The sequence below is a fragment of the Carettochelys insculpta genome, chromosome 1, assembly GCF_033958435.1.
Source record: "Carettochelys insculpta isolate YL-2023 chromosome 1, ASM3395843v1, whole genome shotgun sequence".
In the NCBI taxonomy this organism is placed as follows: domain Eukaryota; kingdom Metazoa; phylum Chordata; order Testudines; family Carettochelyidae; genus Carettochelys; species Carettochelys insculpta.
Window position 1 is genome coordinate 285196929 of NC_134137.1, and position 20052 is coordinate 285216980.

General features: G+C 47.2%; 1 protein-coding gene across 4 annotated transcripts in view; it reads right to left on the reverse strand.

Annotated features, from left to right (window-relative positions):
- Window positions 1–20052, reverse strand: part of IFT56 (intraflagellar transport 56) — a 106560-nt gene that overhangs the window by 16205 nt on the left and 70303 nt on the right. For 3 of the 4 annotated variants that reach the window (XM_075010604.1, XM_075010595.1, XM_075010613.1), the window contains 2 exons: window positions 13295–13378; window positions 3657–3726 (listed from right to left, as the gene is read on the reverse strand). In XM_075010604.1, coding sequence (XP_074866705.1) covers window positions 3657–3726; window positions 13295–13378 — 154 coding nt within the window. Of the gene's footprint in view, window positions 1–3656; window positions 3727–13294; window positions 13379–20052 lie in introns of those variants that run through there. The other variant, XR_012647716.1, reaches the window with a different exon arrangement.

Consider the following 20052-nt stretch of genomic DNA (forward strand, 5'->3'; position numbering starts at 1 on the left):
CTTTCACATAATTTCAGATACTACCAATAGCTCTAAGTTCCATTTCATGGCTTTGCTGCTGGTTGCCGCAATTCTATGTCAGGGCAGGATAAAGCAGCATTCTTAGAAAAGAGTGCTTCCCCTTAGAATACTGGATTTTAGAGATGAAAAAGTACAAATAGAAAAATGCCTAGAGTATGTTTTGCACACGTATTCAACAAGAATCTATAAGATAAGCACTTGTCTATACCTCAACCACTTTTGAGTTAGTTACCACTTCATAGCAGCAGATAACAGTGTTTCACAGGATGCTCTAATGGTGCCTGTGTGGGTCCTCCTCTTTCCCAGAGATCTGTTTGACTGCATCTACACTGCATTCCCCTTTCAAAGGAGGAATGCAAATGGGGGAGATCAACAATGCTGCTTTACAAATCTTGTGCTTAATTTGCATAATCTCATGCAATTGCAGTTCTTATTTTGTTTCAGGAAGAAGGGTTCTTTCCAAAATGGGCGTTTCTTCCTGCTGTTTTTGTTTCTGGAAAAGTCTCTTCTGGAAACACAATCATGTGAGATTATGCAAACGAAGCATGAGATTTGTAAATCAGCACTTTATTTGCATTTTCAATCTCCCTCATTTGCATTCCTCCTCTGAAAAGGAATACACTGCAGACGTAGCCTTTAGGAGAACAGTTCAGAATACATTTTCTTGCAGGCTAACAGAGTCTTTTTGCATGTCCTCAGTCCTAAAGTCTGGAGTAGGTCTATAATCCTATAGTTCAGAAACACAGTTAGCATGAGTGGAAGGTTATCTCCGCATGCCCCCCTCCCCGCACATCTTACTCAGAAGACCGAGGGAAGGTTATCCCAACTCAGACAGGGCCTTGGAGTTTGGAGGGAGGGATAGTCGCCCCAGCAACCACATTCCAAGAAGAGGCTATGCATGTGACAGCCAGGATATAGCATCATCTCATTTGCTATCCCAGGCTGCTACTCGAAACAAACACATTATAGCTCTGTTACTGTCTCTTTTGGTTTAATCTTCTAGATAATGCACACCTAGATATGCCCATATGAAGGTATCCTCATTACTCCTGTAGACACATCATTAATCCAATTAGACACATAGATGTCATTAAACATCTGCTTTGTTTAAGTAACTTTTTAAGGAAAACCACTTGTACTAGAGATAAGGTGTTCTGTAAGCTATGGGCGGGGACACTATGTAACCTTTTTAGATTATTGGCTTATTGTGCTTATTTCGTCTTGCTGCTAGAACCTATCCAGGCTTGGATAACACCCATGCTGTAGTTTTCCCTCTCCCCGCCCATCAGCATCCTACATAATCAATTGTATCCTACTGTCTGGCAGTGCTCCACTGAGTCCTGATGGGCAAAGAGACACTCCATCAGCACTATGTGTAATAAACTCTCCTGCTTGCTTCATACATGGTGTACAGACTTTGTTCCCACATGCCAGAATTGAATTTTTCATGAATCCCATTAACAGGTTTTCATCCAACACTTTTGGGCTACGTCTACACGTGAAGCCAACATCGAATAGGCTATTTCGATGAATAACGTCTACACGTCCTCCAGGGCTGGCAACGTCGATGTTCAATTTCGACGTTGCGCGGCACCACATCGAAATAGGCACTGCGAGGGTACGTCTACACGCCAAAGTAGCACACATCGAAATAAGGGTGCCAGGCACAGCTGCAGACAGGGTCACAGGGCAGACTCAACAGCAAGCCGCTCCCTTAAAGGGCCCCTCCCAGACACAGTTGCACTAAACAACACAAGATACACAGAGCTGACAACTGGTTGCAGATCCTGTGCCTGCAGCATGGATCCCCAGCTGCCACAGCAGCAGCCAGAAGCCCTGGGCTAAGGGCTGCTGCCCACAGTGACCATAGAGCCCCGCAGGGGCTGGAGAGAGAGCATCTCTCAACCCCCCAGCTGATGGCCGCCATGGAGGACCCGGCAATTTCGACGTTGCGGGACGCGGATCGTCTACACGGTCCCTACTTCGACGTTGAACGTCGAAGTAGGGCGCTATTCCGATCCCCTCATGAGGTTAGCGACTTCGACGTCTCGCCGCCTAACATCGAAGTTAACTTCAAAATAGCGCCCGATACGTGTAGCTGCGACGGGCGCTATTTCGAAGTTAGTGCCGCTACTTCGAAGTAGCGTGCACGTGTAGACACAGCTTTGGAGACAGAGAATGTCACAAACAGACCCTCTGAAGGTAAGGAAGTATTTAAAACTAAAGTTTATCGTGTTAATTCCAAGCATCTCCCAGTGTTTTCTTATTGTGGAAGAAAAATGGCACTTTGGATCAGGTGTTTACATCTTCTTAGGGTTCCACCAGTTACTCATTCTGTGCACTAACCATTAATATTGAGGACTTTCTTATGCTCTTCAAGGTAGAGGAATGCTGGGCAGTATATGCATAGAAGTGAAGTGGAGTAACAATCATTTCAGACATTTATCTGAGATTCCAATATAAATCCCTTCACACTGCTCTAGAAACATACTTGAGAGACTAGTTTCTTTGTACAACCAACCTCTTTCTGATTCCAACTAAAACTATAATCTAGGGGGTAACTAAATTAAAAATGACAACTGCTCATATTTCTGGGTATAAACTGTTTACCAACTGGAGTTAGGAAGAAACTCACCCTTCCTTCACAACCTATTGTAATATTGTAATAAATTAGGTGCAGGATGAGGAAGTTAGACCCTCTTCTCAAATTTTCTGCAGAGGCCAACCAATGCTCCAGCTGAGGCCTAACCAGCGCAGAGTAGAGCGGAAGAAACGCTTCTCGTGTCTTGTTCACAACACACCTGTCAATGCATCCCAGAATCATGTTTGCTTTTTTTGCAACAGCATCACACTGTTGACTCATATTTAGCTTGTGGTCTACTATAACCTCTAGATCCCTTTCTGCTGTGATCATTCCTAGACAGTTTCTCCCCATTCTGTATGTGTGAAACTGATTGTTCCTTCCCACGTGGAGCACTTTGCATTTGTTCTTATTAAACTTCATCCTGTTTACCTCAGACCATTTCTCCAATTTATCCAGATCATTTTGAATTATGACCCTATCCTCCAAAGCAGTTGCAACCCCTCCCAGCTTGGTATCATCTGCAAACTTAATAAGCATACTTTCTACGCCAATATCTAAATCATTGATGAAGATATTGAACAGAACCGGTCCTAACACAGATTTGTCCCAGATCACAGAGAAAGGCTGTGGGTTAGCTTGGTTCTCTACCCACTAGACCATCTATTCTCCCACTGGTCTCACCTGTATACTGGAATCTTTTCAGGAGAGGGAATTTTAAAAACTGGAGTGATACCAATTTGTGTACTCTTGGCAATCTCTGCTCAGCCTGGGACTGGGAAGAATGAGCTTCTGCAGGTCAAGAATGAGGTGCATTGGCAGAGCTGTGTTGGAACCAGAACCGAAACAGGAGTGGTTATGCAGACCAAAGACATGCTGCTTGCACAGTACGTGCTCACAATATAGCTGACTAGTGACAGTGTATTTGCACTTCACTTTCATAAGTACTAAATGCACCGACAAGATTAAAAACCTATTAGGGAAGGTGGATTGGCAAAACTAATGCAAAACAGGAGGCTCCACATCCTGCAATGTTGCAATTAAAGAGACTCACAGCAACGAGCCAGCCAGCTAAGGTAAACATAATCGTTCTTTATCTTCTCACTCTGGATCAAGAGGAACACCTGCAGGAAGGAAGGAAAAAGAAAGTTATGTGCATCTGCTCTACCACATATGCAGCAAGCCTGTCCTGCTCCAATATGTAGCTAAGGCTCAACCTGGAGAATAGTCAACAGCAGCTTGAAGGGAAGTTAGAGTGTGAAATTGCAATTCATAGGTGTGAGTCTCTGCCTCAGGCAAGTGGGGAATTCAAACAGTACATTTATCATGGAATTATCTGGAAGCTAAAATGCCAAATAACGGTGTGGCCTCAACTAAACATTGACCAGCAGGTGTGCTGGTAGAAAACAAGCCAACCATAAAGGAAGACAGGGTCTGAGAGAAGACACTAGACTGCACAGACAGCAACTGAGAATGCATTAATTTATAATGCAGTACAAAGAATGAAATCAGTGCCTTTCTGAAATACCAGTCATCCTGTACTTGCTGGTCAGCTAGTAGCTAAATATTTCCTTGATTTTGTTGAGATGGCTAATGTATGGTTTAATAAGCAGGGGCAAGTTTAGTCCCAAAAAGCAGTAATGGCATTTCAGTATCCATATATTTGCATCTCCCTACCTTCTCAATGAATAAATAAACTGAAAAGGGATACTTTTCAATGGGTACCCTGGTGCTAATTGATCACCAAGGACACTTCACTGACATAAGTGTGGTTTTGTCAGGGAAGATACATGAGGCTGTCCTCTTTAAGAACCATGGACTCTTCCCCAAGCTGCAAGGACAATCTTCCCTGACCAGCACATCGAATGGTGGACCATTTTCTACTGATACAACCATCCATGGTGAGGATGTGCAGCAACAACGAAGCAGCCAAGAAGGCATATGCTCAAGCCAGAGAGAAAAGTCACTGACTGTAAGCCAAGATACGGTTACTTCAACCAAAACCTGTAGTGCAGACACAAACTTGATTCTTGGCTTCCCTCAGCAAAAACACACAAAAACCCTTTCTTCAATGTCAGTTTATATTGAGATACTGTTAACAAAAAATAGTATTTGTTTGTAGGTTGGTTATTCTTCCAATATTTATAAGACACTTACAGGAAAAGTGTGTTCTGTCACAATGTTTTAGCGGTGAGACATTTCTAGACTTCTAATTATAAATGGACCAAAATTCCACTCAGCAATAAATTGTTCCCTTATGCCCGTAAGGGGCCACTGTTTTAGAGAGTTACGTCTAGAGGCATTTTGTACATATATGAACTGCAGAGAGGAAATAACTCTTATTAGAAAGTGCACGGACAGCAAGACAATTGGTGAACCACAAAATTCAAGGTTCCCCAGAGCAGTTTAAAAATACAGGTACTGTGAGCAGGAGGACTATTGTGATAATTGGGTCTATAATCTACCTTAATTCTGAGCTCAACTGTAAAGAGTGAAAGTTCATAAGACATAACAATAACCTACAAGAATACAAATTGATGGAGAAAGAAGAGAAAAAAGAAGGGACAGAAAAAAGAAAGGTTACTCACCGTAGTAACGGTGGTTCTTCGAGATGTGTCCCCGTGGGTGCTCCACATTAGGTTTCGGGCTCGCCCGGCGCCGCAGATCGGATCTTCCAAGCAGTTTCTGCCAGACCACGCATGCGCCGGTGCGCGCCACTCCCCCGCGCGCTCCCGGCCACGTGCGCGATCCGGTCCCCGCCAGTTCCTTGACCAACCGCCTCAGATGCTCCTGCAAAACACTAACAGAGATCCGGAGCGGGGAGGATGGGCGGGTAGTGGAGCACCCACGGGGACACATCTCGAAGAACCACCGTTACTACGGTGAGTAACCTTTCTTTCTTCTTCGAGTGTCCCCGTGGGTGCTCCACAATAGGTGACTACCCAGCAGTAACCCAAGATAGGAGGTGGGTAATCGGATTATGTGCAGCTTGTCCCCGAGAGGACCGCTGTCGAGAGACGGGTATCCTCTTGGAATACCCTGTGAAGGGCGTAATGTTTGGCGAAGGTGTCACAGGATGACCAGGTCGCCACTCTGCAAATGTCTTTTAGCGCAACGCCCTTGAAAAAGGGCTGTTGATGCTGCCACCGCCCTAGTGGAATGAGCCCTGGGCATGGCCAGGAAAGGAGTCTTTTTGAGTTTGTAGCACATTTTTATGCAAGATACGATGTGCTTCGAGATTCTCTGCGAAGAGAGACATTCTCCTTTTGATTTGGGAGCGATAGAGCCTAGGAGTCTATCCGTTCTCTGGAAGGACTTGGTCCTGTCTATATAGAAAGCTAGCGCCTCCTCACGTCCAGGAGGTGTAGGCGCGCCTCTTTGTTAGAGTTATGAGGCTTTGGATAAAACGAGGGTAAACAATAGGTTCGTTAGTATGAAACTCAGAAAGAAACTTTAGGAACAAAGGCTGGATGTAGCCGTATGGTGACCGCCTCCTTGGAAAAAACAGCGCAGGGTGGCGTTGCCATAACTGCCGCAAGCTCGCTCACCCTGCGAGCTGACGTGATTGCGAGAAGAAAGATCGTCTTTATCATAAGGAGGCAGAGGGAAACCGTGGCCAAAGGCTCGAACGGTGGTCCCCTTTCCGCATTAGCACCAGGTCCAAGTTCCACGAAAGTGGAAGCGGTTTCCGAGGGGGGTATAGGTTTACCAGCCCTTTAAGGAACCTGGTAACCATGGGATGGGCGAACACCATGTGCCCTGTGTCTCTGTGTCTGAATGCCAAAAAGGCGGCAAGGTGGACCTTAAACGAGGATAGCGAGAGTCCTCCTCTCTTGAGGTCCAGTAAATACTCTAATATCACAGCTATAGGCACCGAAAAGGGGGGCTAGCTCTTTGGTAGAACACCATGCCGTAAAGCGAGTCCATTTCTGCTTGTAGGTCTTCCTGGTGGAAGTCCTCCTGCTACTTTCTAGGACTTGCTGCACTCCCTCCGTACATGTGCTCTCTAGGGAGCTGAGCCATGGATTAACCACGTTTGTAGTCGCAGGCCTTGGGGGTGCGGATGCACTATGGACCCCTGGGCTTGCGTGAGCAGATCCGGCGCCACCGGAAGGGGCATCGGTGGCCGGTCCGACATGCGCAGGAGTAGGGGGAACCATTGCTGTCGATCCCACGTTGGGACTATCGGGATCATTCAGGCTCCTTCCCTCCTGGCTTTCTGCAACACTTTGTGGATGAGCACTGTGGGGGGAAAAGCATAAAGCAGGGGGCCCCTCCTTGAGATCGCGAAGGCGTCCCTCAGGGACCCCCGTCCCAGTCCTGCCCTGGAGCAGAATCGTGGGCACTTCTTGTTGTGCTGAGTAGCAAACAGGTCTATCTGGGGAAAAACCCCATGCATGAAAAAATCGGTTGCAGCAGATCGGGACGGATCTGCCACTCGTGCGTGAGTGCGAAACGCGTGCTCAGCTGGTCTGCCTTCACATTGTGAGCGCCTGGGAAGTACGAGGCTTTCAAGGTTATATTGTTGGCGATGCAGCAGTTTCACGACCCGACTGCTTCTGCACATAAGGCACGGGACCGAGCTCCTGCTTGCCGATTTATATAAAACATGGTGGAGGTATTGTCTATACTGATCCCGACTACTTTGCCTTTTATATGGTCTTGAAAGTGTCTGCAGGCGTTGAACACTGCTCTGAACTCCAGTATATTTGTGTGCAGTGACTGCTCCGTGGAGGACCACAGCCCTTGCGTCACCTCTTCGCCCATGTGCGCTTCCCACCCTATGAGGGAGGCATCTGTAGTAAGAAAAACCAATATGTGTGGTTGGTGGAAGGGTACCCCTGTTAGCAGGTTCTCGGGGTTTACCCACCATTGCAGGGATTTGCGCACCTTTGTTGTGGGCGACGCCACCCTGTGAACAGTGTGTGCTGCCGGGGTGTATACGCTTGCCAGCCAGTGCTGCATGCTGCGCATGTGTAACCTGGCGTTCTGTTCTACGAACGTCGCTGCTGCCATGTGGCCCAGCAGCTGTAAGCACGTCAGAACCAGCACCGTAGGGCTGAAGGTGAAGACTTGCACGAGGGAGCCGACGGCCCGAAAGTGAGTCTCTGGTAGATACGCCCTCGCTGTAATAGAATTTATGCGTGCCCCTACGAACTCTATGTCCTGCGTGAGGTCTATCTTTGATTTTGTCAGATTGATAACCAGGCCAAGCGAAGAGAACGTGCCTGCTGTGACACATATTATGCGTAGTACCTCCTCCTTCGAGGCCCCTTTGAGTAGGCAGTCATCCGGATACTGGAATATAAATACCCCCTGTCTGTGCAGGTAGGCTGACACCACTGCCAAGGGCTTGGTGAAGACTCTGGGGGCCGAGGAGAGGCCAAACGGTAGGACCTTGTATTGAAAATGTTCTTTGCCTACCATGAAAAACCAGAGGAATCGTAGGTGAACCGGATGAATAGTTATGTGAAAATACGCGTCTTATAAGTCGAGGGCTGCGAACCAATCCCCATTGTCTAGTGCCGTAAGGATGGAGGCGATTGTGATCATCCGAAAGCGTTGCTTGCGCAGGTACCGGTTGAGGCCTCGAAGATCTAAGATGGACCTCCCGCCTCCTGTCTTTTTCCCCGTGAGGAAGTACCTCGAGTAGAACCCTCTCCCTTGCAGTTGCTCCGGCACTCTTTCCACTGCCCCTATGAGCATGAGATGGTCTACCTCCTGCTTGAGCCTCGCTACTTGGGAGGCCTCCTGGAGGTGGGGCCTGGGTGGAGGTCATGGCGGTGGGAGCGACTGGAAGGGGATGGCGTACCCCGTGGCTATGATCTCCAGCACCCATTTGTCTGTGGGATCCTTTGCCACTGGTTATAGAATGGTCGGAGGCGATGGTGGAATAACCGCTTTGGATGACCTTGCGATGGTAGTGATGGCGCAGCCCTGGATCTGTGTGTCAAACTTGTGGCCTTTGGCCCTGCCCCGAGGACGCACGGCTGTGTTGGGAACGATGCCTGGGAGTTCTGTACTGCTGGTGCTGTTGATGTCGCCCTTGCTCGTAACCCCTGTGGTACTGGGGACGCTGTTGCTGAGTCCGCAATATCCAGGGCGATCTGAACTCCCGTCCTCGAGGCCGCGTAGCCTTCTTGCATGATGGCCTTGAGCACTGGTTTCTTGCCCTCTGGAAGCGAGTCCATGAGGGAGGTTAACCTAATGCGGTTATCGAAATTATGGTTCGCTAGATGCGCTGCGTAATTTGCCATTCGCAACAGTAGAGTGGAGGAGGAGTAGACCTTTCTGCCCAACAGCTGTAGCTTTTTGGCATGTTTGTCTGTTCCCCCACATTGCGACGACTCCACCACCAAGGAATTTGGTTGTGGGTGGCTGAACAGGAACTCCGTGCCCTTTGTCGGCACGAAGTTTGTTGTTTTTTTTCCGCTGTCTTGTGGACAGGCGGAATAGTCGCAGGAGTCTGCCATATCATAGTGGCAGACTCCAAGATTGCGTCATCAAGCGGTATTGCTATTTCGGAGGAGGCCGGAGGTCTCAGATTTTTGAGGAGCTTATGGTGTTTCTCTTGCACCTTAGCTGTCTGGATGCCTTGCGTGAAGGCCACCCTCGTAAAACAGCTCTTGGAACTGTTTGAGATCGTCCGGAGGATGGACGTCCCCCGGGGCCGTAGCCTCATCCGGGGAGGAGAGCGAGGAACCGCTGGGGTACGTCTCTCTGGACCCTTCCGGTTCCTGCTGGTGATGGTACACCCTCTCACTAGAGGTTTGCGAGGGAAAATCTCGGGGTTCCATAACCAGTCCCCCCTGAGATGCTTGAGTCTCTGTCCCCGGTCGCAATTGCCCTCGGGGGTACGAGATCGTTTGTGGGGATCTTTCCCTAGTAGATAGCCGATGGTGTCTATGCCCCGCGTGGTAGGGGCGACCATGGCAGTATAGGCACTGTTCTTGGGAAGGTGACCTAGACCACTCCCTTGGTGCATACCCTCTGCGTCTGGGGGAGGGCTGGAGAGAGCGATTTTGCATAATAGTCCAGCGGTTCAAACCCCAGGAAGGGTGAAGGTGGTCCCAGCCAGGGTGAGGCTGGTTGCAAAAAAAAAAATGGAGAAGGGGGCTCCGGGTAGGCTGGGGGGACCCCTGCCTTCTGGTTGGAGTCTGCAACATAAGCGGAGGGCTGTGAGAAAGCAACTCCACAGCCCTGTGCGGAGAGGGGCTGCAATGCCTCCTCTTGTGTGCAGCCTTCCCCCTCCCTTGAGGAGGTAACTCCGCCCCCTGACGTACAGGGAATCCCGGCCCCGTCCGCACCGAGCTCGGCACGCTCGAGGGCGGTGCCGCAGGTGCGGTGTCCTCCGGTGCCTGCAGGCTGCGTGCCTGCGCGCTCTGCACCGCCGGTTCCCCGGGGATCGGTGCCGCTGCCTGCGGTGCCGCCGGTACCGGCGCTTGCTTAGCCGCCGCCCTGCCTGCGGTGCGGGGCGGCTGGCTGATTATCGGAGGCTGAGCCGCTTCCACGTGGCTCTCCGTGCCGCCGCCGATCAGCTGTTGCTGCGGCTGGGGGCTGCTCGCTCCTCCCGTCCTGCTCGCTATTGTTGCCGGCAGGGATCGGGCTGGGGAGACTTTTCTCCGTTTTTGCGCTGATGGGGTGAGGGAGGCAGCTTTCCGTTTATGGGCCCCGGAGGGTCCCTCCTGCTGCGGCCGCTCCGGCACGTCTGGCTGGAGGGCCTTATGAAAAGCAGTTTTAAGCCGCCGCCCTGCCTGCGGTGCGGGGCGGCTGGCTGATTATCGGAGGCTGAGCCGCTTCCACGTGGCTCTCCGTGCCGCCGCCGATCAGCTGTTGCTGCGGCTGGGGGCTGCTGGCTCCTCCCGTCCCGCTCGCTGTTGCTGCCGGCAGGGATCGGGTTGGGGAGACTTTCCTCCGTTTCTGCGCTGATGGAGTGAGGGAGGCAGCTCTCCTTTTATGGGCCCCGGAGGGTCCCTCCTGCTGCGGCCGCTCTGGCACGTCTGGCTGGAGGGACTTATCAAAAGCAGCATTTTAAGCCGCATCTCCCTGTCTCTCCTTAATCGCCTCTGGGCAGGACTCACATTTTTTAAATCCTGAAGAGGACATTGTTGGTGAGTCTTTCAGTTGTTAAGCGGGTACTTAGCACCTTCCCTGTGCTGTTTTCCCCGTCCGATGGCCTGCCTCAGCAGGAGGGCTGACGGCCCGATGCTCCTGGCCTCCGGCGCTTGTTACTGGGACTGGATTGAAGCTGTCCCGCTTGTAGTTTGTTTGTTGTTTTTTTTTTTTTTTTTGAAAAATAACAACCGGCTAACTTGCAGTAGCCTAAGTACTTGAAAAACTTTAAAGAAAAACAGTTAAAGTCATTGAATACGCTACTTGGCCTTAGCCTAGTTCGGATTCCGTCTGCAGCCGACGGCGGTTAAGAGGAACTGGCGGGGACCGGATCGCGCACGTGGCCGGGAGCGCGCGGGGGAGTGGCGCGCACCGGCGCATGCGCGGTCCGGCACAAACTGCTTGGAAGATCCGATCTGCGGCACCGGGCGAGCCCAACACCTAATGTGGAGCACCCACGGGGACACTCGAAGAAGAACTGAATTAATCCAAACAAGGCCTAGTCATATACTTAGTTGGTAAACAAGAAAAAGGTGGAAAAGGAAATCAATGAACCAAAATTGTATATTGGAAATTAAAACTTTTGGTTATCAAAACAATGAGCAGATGAGCTATTCTACCACCCACCCCGCCCTTTTTGAGTCCTTAAGATAAAAAACAGAGGGAGACACTATGGAAGGAAAGTTAGCTACCGCAACACTGGCTTACTGAAAAAAGAAGAATTGAACCTCACCATCATGGCTGGCCTCCCCAGAGTCTCCCAGGACTCTAAGCCTTCTTCATCCTAATCCTGAGAGATGCCTGAGTAGACCAGGCCAGGGCAAGAGCTGCAAATGAAATCACCTCCTCCACTTGCTTTAGTTAAATCCAAAATAGCATATGAGATATGAAATTCCTCACCACTACCTCCATGTGTTCTTTTTCTTCAATACCTTATTTTTTCTTCCTATACCTCATGTTTTTTCCTGTCATCTACTAAAAATGTCTTAGCTAGCCAAGAATGTATATTTTGCTATACTGCTGTAAACCCATGATGACCAGAGCAACAACTAACAGCCCAATACTAAGTCTCACCATGGCTTATAAGACCACGTACTGTGCCTGTGTTTTTTCTTGCAGTGAGTCTGTAAGTGAGAATCAACGCTGAAGACAGACACTGCATTTTTTACCATTGCTAGTCTTCTTTTTGTGGGTTTGTTTTATTTTAGAAAACGGGATCAGACTTCAACAACAATAGCTCCAGGCCAAAATCTAGCTTCTCTAGTCCACAAAAATGGTATCTTTGGTACCACCTAAACAAGGAATTTTTTCCTAACAATTCTTTCCAGTTACAGAAAAAGGGATGTTGTTAAAATAATTAAAACTGTTTAATATTGGACAATGACTGGGTCATGTTAACACTTCCAACTCTTTGGGCCCATATATTTCATCTAAAATAATTCAACATTGTCCAGGATGTTTTTGCAGTATCAGGTGTTTCTGCACCTTAGCTGCACCTACTGTATACCTATAGTGCAGGGTTGATCAAGCTAGAGTAAGAGGGCAGCATCCGGTCTGTTAGCCATTTTAATCCCACCCTGGAACTCCTGCAGGGGGAGTGGGATCTAGGGCTTGCCCCGCTCTAGCACTCCAGCTGGGGGCAGGCTGGGCACTTTGCTTGCTCTGGTCATGCCTTGGCTCCACATGGCTCCTGGAAGCAGCAGCATGTCCCTGCTCTGGCTCCTAGGTGTAGAGACAGCCAGAGGACAACATATCCTGCCCCTGTCCTAAGCACCAACCCTGTAGCTCCCATTGGCTGGGAGCCACAGATGAAGAGAGCTGCAAAGGTGGCATTTGTGGATGGGGAAATATGCAGTGCTGCCTGCCAGCACCTATGTGTGGAAGCCAGAGGAGGGACATTCTGCTGTTTCTGGGAGCTGCTTGAGGTAAGCATTGCCTGCAGCCTCCTCAGTCTTCATCATTCTGAAGGCTGCTTAGGCTCTGTGCATACTGCAGCACTATGTATGAGGTGCTCATAATACTTGCAACAACAATTTGAAGCTGACTCTGTGGTAGTCTTGCAATGGTGTCTGCATGGATATGAAAAAAGGGTGAAAAAATACTTTTTGCCTTTTCTTTCCAAGGGGTCGGGAAGGAGAGAAGTGCACTGTGGGAGGCTGACGACACACACCCAGAATCATCCACTGCATTTTTTGTCTTTCAGACACTCGGAGCTTAACCCACAATGCAAAGGGGCAGCAGGAACTGTGGGTTAGGTACCCACAGTGAACTGTTGACAAAGTCAAAGCTGCCTACCCTAATGAGGATGCACTCCAATGACTTCATGTGCCCGTGTGGATGTGCACCCTCGACTTTACAAAATTGGGTGTTACAAAATTGACCTTAACAAATTCAATCTAATCTCCTACTCTAGACATATCCTAAAGTTCACTGAAAGCAAGACATATAACTCAATTCCTGCAGGAAACAGCAGTTCCATTTCCATATGATATGCAGAATCAGAAAGATATGGGGGTGCAAGTGTGTGTGGGGTACATAAGAAAGAATTCATTTTTTTTTTGTAAGAAAGCAAATACGTACCTCCTCACTCTCACTGGTATTGCCAGTGGCAGCTTTGGCTTGGGCATAGTTAAAGTTAAAAGTATCATCATTGTAGAAATAACTCTGTAAAATAAGCCAGACAAAACAGGTAACTGTGACACAGAACATTAAAAATAAAGACCCATAATTTGAATCAGCCTATATCAGACAACTGGAAAAACCCCAAACCCACACACTGTAAACATTAGGTCTTCTACAAATAGTGGCTAAAAGAATTATGGAGGGGCATTCCATCCTGAATCTGACTACAAATAAAACAGAAACATTACACAGTATTAACCTTGATTGATCTCGAGAATGTTCCAAGCCAAAAATTATAGGATGACAGCTTTTGTTGAGTTGGTCTTTCATTCTAAGGCTGTGGCCACTTCCTCCTTAACTTTTCATATATCCTCAACACCTTCAAGTTTGGGCAGGTGAATAGGGAGCTCTGATTCTTCAGTGATTTAACAGGACAAGAAGCGAACTCTTTTGCTTTGTGAGGTGTTAGCTGACACTCAGAATCATAATACTGTGCTGAGTATTCTCCCTTAACAATGATTTTATCAGAGTTAGAACAAGTCCCAGGGACAGGAAAACTTGTAAGCAGGAAGCTTGCTTCTCTGAATCACCACTTCCTTTTGTACAACTACAGTTTGCCTTCTGGTTGCAGAACAGGCATGTTTTTACCCTGCACTAGACTTGCTGTTGTTATGTTGGATCTTATAGAACTGGACCTTAAGTCCTTCGGTCTTTTCATAACAGCACTTGCTGTTCTGAGTAACGTACATCTCAGCTAGCTACTCATATACTCAGTTCTATACTAATGTGTTCTTTAAGGCCAGGACTTGTCTTAGCCTAGTCATCTCCTCAGATGGTCCTCAGCACCAGCATGTCAGCATCAAATTAGCTGGTACATTCAAAAGCAAGGCATCCTGTGAGATATGCTGACAGTGAGCATAGGTGTTTGAATGGCATTTCTGTAGCTGGCATTGCAAGGTACATACATGCTAGGTATGCTAAACATTTGTATGTCCTTCATGCTTTGGCCACCATTCCAGAGGACATAATTCATTGTTGATGACACTTTTTAAAAAAATGTGTTAACATTTCTTGGTGAAGCCTCTGCTGTGGCAGAACACTTCCCCACAACTCTGTTGCACAAGCGGAGAGGGTGGTACCCTGCTCTCTAAGATTCGTGTTATTTTGTTCTGCCTTAACAAATCATCTAATAAGATATTTATTGCTAAAATTCCTCCTTCTCCCTTTGTTGGAATTTTATTTATTTTCCAACCATTATAATTTATGATAGTTGGCTGATGTAAATTAAAGTTTGGTTCTTTGAGTTCAGCTAATGGCAAAGCAGCTAAAATCTTCTGTAACTGCAGCTCTCTAATTGTACTTACCCCTATAAGATTTTTGTTTCCCAATATGGCTCTAAAATTCCTGCAGGGTTTTCCTGGCACACCCAATTTAACTTCTACTAATGGGGCTTGTTTTACCTCATGAAGTCCCTGCACCCATAATTTAGTGTCTGTAAGGATATGGGGGATAGATGGAATGGTTACGTTTATTTGTGCCCGTGTCCAACAGAAAACTATGAATATTGTTATTTGAATCAAATAGCTCACACATAAGGACGTGTGTCCTCTTCTCTATGGTAGGCTGGGTAAGCCCCAGCCCCTACTCATTTTTTTGAAGGTTTTTCTTGTTCCAAGGGATCCATCCCAATTTTTCCACCTCAGCTTCCATTTCACTATCATTCCATTTTCTGATTTGTTCAGCGTTTACCCCCTTTGCCCGTAGAAACCCAAAAAAGGCCTTCTGATATTTGGTACGTTGAGTCGGTGGTTTTGGGTTCAATTTAAGTGTCTTTGATTCTATTACATGTCCTTGTTTAACCTTTTCTGCATCATGATTATATTCAAGGGATGGTAAATCTTGCTCAACATCATATAAATTTCCAATTGGGCGATTGTCCACAGCTCATAGCCACAGTATTATGGCTGGGTTTTTGCTGGGGAGTCCACTTGCTCCTGCATTGATAGCTGCTCCATTCACAGGGATACGGGTGTAATCCTGAATGTATACATAAAAGGTAGGGTGCTGGGCCTGATCTTGTGTTAGGTCTACTGGATCTCCAGCAATGGGATCCCAAGTCACTACACTTACAGCAGCTACCGCTCTTAGCAAGTCAGTGGGTATTCTAATTGAATTTGGGGGTATGGGCATTGATTGAAAAGTGTTACTAGTAATTAATAGGGCCAGAGACAACAGAACTATAGGCCAGATTTGATTGTCCATGACCTTACTGGTAGTCCCGCCCCCTTCCTTCTAGCTTGCATTACGAGCCAAGTACTGCGCTTCTTGTTGATCGACCCATTCTGAGCCGTGTTCCAATATTAATCTACCCAGCCATACCATGACGGGTTCTCAGTTCCCTCACTTGGTCTCCTCCAATAATGTTTTTAACTCTCTTGCGGTCCGATCTCTCAGGACCATGCTGGTCACCGTCTGACCCGTGGAGCTATCAGTGACTGCCTTGGTCACAAGAATCGGATATGCCTGCACATTTGAACTCTCTGATTTTAGAGCTTCAATGTTATTGACGTTTTGTAATTCAATCCAAGGGTATGGGGTGGTTGATCATTCCCTGATTTCACTGTTTCAACTCTCAATGGTTCATTACATAATTTACTACAATCACCCCCATCATCAAGTGCACCATTCATTTTATCCTCAACTGCTCTTTTCTGATTTTGATGTAATGCACTTAGCGCCGAGTTCATATTAGACTCGGCTTTAGTTAAATGATTAATAGCCTCCAAAAGAAAATAAAACATTGATTTTCCTACTTTTTCAATAGGAAACTTGATTGTTTCCAACCTTCCTCATTGCCCAGTTCCTGTCAGAGTCACAGCCCACGATCTCATCAATGTTGTGGTTCTTGGGCCCGGTCGCAACAGGCTTCGGGTTTTGACAGGATTTACCGGGATTCCCACCTTTTTCATTACCCCATTAATCCCTTTTAAATCACGTTCAGGACCTTCAACTTTATTCGATTTCTTTGACTTAAGCTCTACTAATTTCGGCTGATTCGCTTGTTCCACAGGAAAAAACAATAAATGCGAGTGTGCCGATAACAGGCAGGCTAAGCCTGTCATCGTCACCACTCCCTGCCACATTTTTGTTCCCTTATCATCCATGACGGTAAATCAATATTCTTCACCTCCCTTTTCCTACATGTGAAATAATAAGTGCTGTAATTCATTATTTGTACGGGTTCCTTTCTCCCAAGGGAACACAAAGCCGCTCTCAAATCCTGTTTGTGATGCCATCTCGGTGAAGCCTCTGCTGTGGCAGAACACTTCCCCACAACTCTTTTGCACAAGCGGAGAGGGCTACCCTGGGAGAAGCAAAAACCACAGACAAATGGGTTTAATAGAAAACTAAACAATTTAATTTTGGTGATTGTGAAAATGAATTTAACTATTGCACTAACATTTGCAATGATAACAATTAATATAACACTAAATACTTACAACTTGAGGAATTAGGTACATGGAGAGGAAAGTAAGAAACATGTCCTCTCTAGATACTACACTAGGAAACATTAAATACTAACTCCTACTTTTCTAACTACTAACTAGCTAGCTGGATATGTATACGTGGTACCAGCCCTTTCCTAACTATTCGCTGCCTGACCAAAGATTTGGGTCATGGGGAAGGAGCTTCAGGGGTTGATCAGGCCACTGAGGCGAGCAGGGGTCCGACGTCCTCCAAGGATTCAGGAGATTGTCCAATCTGGTTCTGCCCTCTCCAAAGATCCAGGAGATCCTTCCTCAGATGGCGCGCTTTCCGGAATTTATAGTCTGGCCTTATGTCATCCCCTGAGGCCTCTAGAACCTTCCAGCACTTTCTGACTATCCCTCCATATATGGCACCACCACTCATACATATTCATAAGCTGTCATGAATATTTACTATCTTTCTTGTGCGGCAGTTAGGCTAACCTCATTGCTTGAGTCAAAATGGCAGTTCTTTTTTCAGTTAACATTCTATGGTTCAAAGTTCTCCTGTGGGTTAGCCCTTGTATCAGTGTGGATTTAAATGAGGTATTGTGACAGTCCAGGGCATGAATAAAGAAACTATTCACTCTACACCCCGAGTGGCCATACTATACACCCACAGAGCGTGGCCGAAATATTTGCCAGGAGGTCACGGATTCCTCATTTTCCTACAACATTGTGACAGAACTCCTTGAGGGAGAACTGTATGCCTCCTGTTCTGTTTTATCTGCATTCTGCCTTATGTGTCATGTTATGACATTCTTGGATGATGACCCAGTACATATGGCTCATTTTCACAGCATTTTCATTCCAGATCTGACAAAACACAAAGAAGGTATTAATGTGAGATTTCTAAAGATAGCCAGAGCACTTGACCCAAGGTTTAAGACTCTGAAGTGCCTTCCAAAATCTTAGCGAGAGTAGTTGTGGGGCATTCTATCAGAAGTTTTAAAAGAGTAGCACTCAGATGCAGAAAGTACAGAACCCGAACCACCAGAAAAAAATATCAACCTTCTGCTGGTGGCATTTGACTCAGATGATGTAAATGAATGTGCACCAGTCTGCATTGCTTTGAATCATTATCGAGCAGAGCCCATCAGCACCACAGACACGTCTTCTGGAATGGTGATTGAAGCACGAAGGGACACGTGAACCTTTGGCGCACCTACCACATAAATATCTTGCAATGTCAGTTACAATAGTGCAATGTGAATGCTTCCCGCTGTAAACAAGAAGCAGGCAGCATTATCTCCTGAAAAAGTACCAAAACTTTTTTAGCTGAGCAATTGGCTGAATACTAAGTAGTACTGAGTGGACTTGAAAGCTTCAACATTTTACTGTTTTATTTTTGAATGCAGGGTTTTTTGTGCATAAATCTGTATTTTTAAATTCAGCTTTCATGATAAAGGAATTTCACTATCATATTTGTATGATGAACTGAAAAACACATTTTTTGTTCTTTATAATGCAAATATTTTTAATAAAATAAGTATAAAATGAGCCCTGTACCACTCTGCATTCTGCATTGTAACTCAAATCAATATATTTGACAATGTAGAAAATATTCAAAATATTTAAAATATATGGTATTCTACTATTGTTTAACAGTGCAATTAATCATGGGTAATTTTTTAATTATTTGACAGGTCTAAATATGATACAAACAAGAGCTATAATGTGCTCAGATATATTTGAAAAGCTAAGTGGCTTCCAATAAAATTGGTCTCTGTGATACAACACATAAAGACAGGTTACTCACCGTAGTAACGGTGGTTCTTCAAGATGTGTCCCCGTGGGTGCTCCACAATAGGCGTTGGGCTCGCCCGGCGACGCAGATCGGATCTTCCAAGCAGCTTCTGCTGGACCGCGCATGCGCCGGCGCGCGCCGCTCCCTTGCGCGCTCCTGGCCACGTGCGTGATCCGGTCCCCGTCAGTTCCTTGACCAACCGCCTCGGATGCTCCTGCAAAACACTAACAGAGATCCGAAGTGGGGAGGATGGGCGGGTAGTGGAGCACCCACAGGGACACATCTCGAAGAACCACCGTTACTACGGTGAGTAACCTGTCTTTCTTCTTCGAGTGTCCCCGTGGGTGCTCCACAATAGGTGACTACCCAGCAGTAACCCAAGATAGGAGGTGGGTAATCGGATTATGTGCAGCTTGTCCCCGAGAGGACCGCTGTCGAGAGACGGGTATCCTCTTGGAATACCCTGTGAAGGGCGTAATGTTTGGCGAAGGTGTCATAGGATGACCAGGTCGCCGCTCTGCAAATTTCTTTTAGCGCAACGCCCTTGAAAAATGCTGTTGATGCCGCCACCGCCCTAGTGGAATGAGCCCTGGGAGTGGCCAATAAAAAAGTCTTTTTGAGTTCGTAGCACATTTTTATGCAGGATACGATGTGCTTCGAGATTCTCTGCGAAGAGAGACCTTCTCCTTTCGATTTGGGAGCGAGAGAGACTAGGAGTCTATCCGTTTTCCGGAAGGACTTGGTCCTGTCTACATAGAAGGCTAGCGCCCTCCTCACGTCCAGGAGGTGTAGGCACGCCTCTTTGTTAGAGTTATGAGGCTTTGGATAAAACGAGGGTAAAACAATAGGTTCGTTAATGTGAAACTCAGAAGAAATCTTGGGAACAAAGGCTGGATGCAGCCGTAAGGTTACCGCCTCCTTGGAAAAAACAGCGCAGGGTGGCGTTGCCATAACTGCCGCAAGCTCGCTTACCCTGCGAGCTGACGTAATTGCGAGAAGAAAGGTCGTCTTTATCGTAAGGAGGCGGAGGGAAACCGTGGCCAAGGGCTCGAACGGTGGTCCCGTTAGCGCGTTAAGCACCAGGTCCAAGTTCCACGAAGGTGGAAGCGGCTTCCGAGGGGGGTATAGGTTTACCAACCCTTTGAGGAACCTGGTAACCATGGGATGGGTGAACACCGTGTGCCCTTCCTCCTCGTGTCTGAACGCCGAAATAGCGGCAAGGTGGACCTTTAACGAGGATAGTGAGAGTCCTCCTCTCTTGAGGTCCTGTAAATACTCTAATATTACAGGTATAGGCACCGAAAGGGGGGCCAGCTGTTTGGTAGCACACCAAGCCATGAAGCGAGTGCATTTCTGCTTGTAGGTCTTCCTGGTGGAAGTCCTCCTGCGACCTTCTAGGACTTGCTGCACTTCCTCTGTGCATGCGCTCTCTAGGGAGCTGA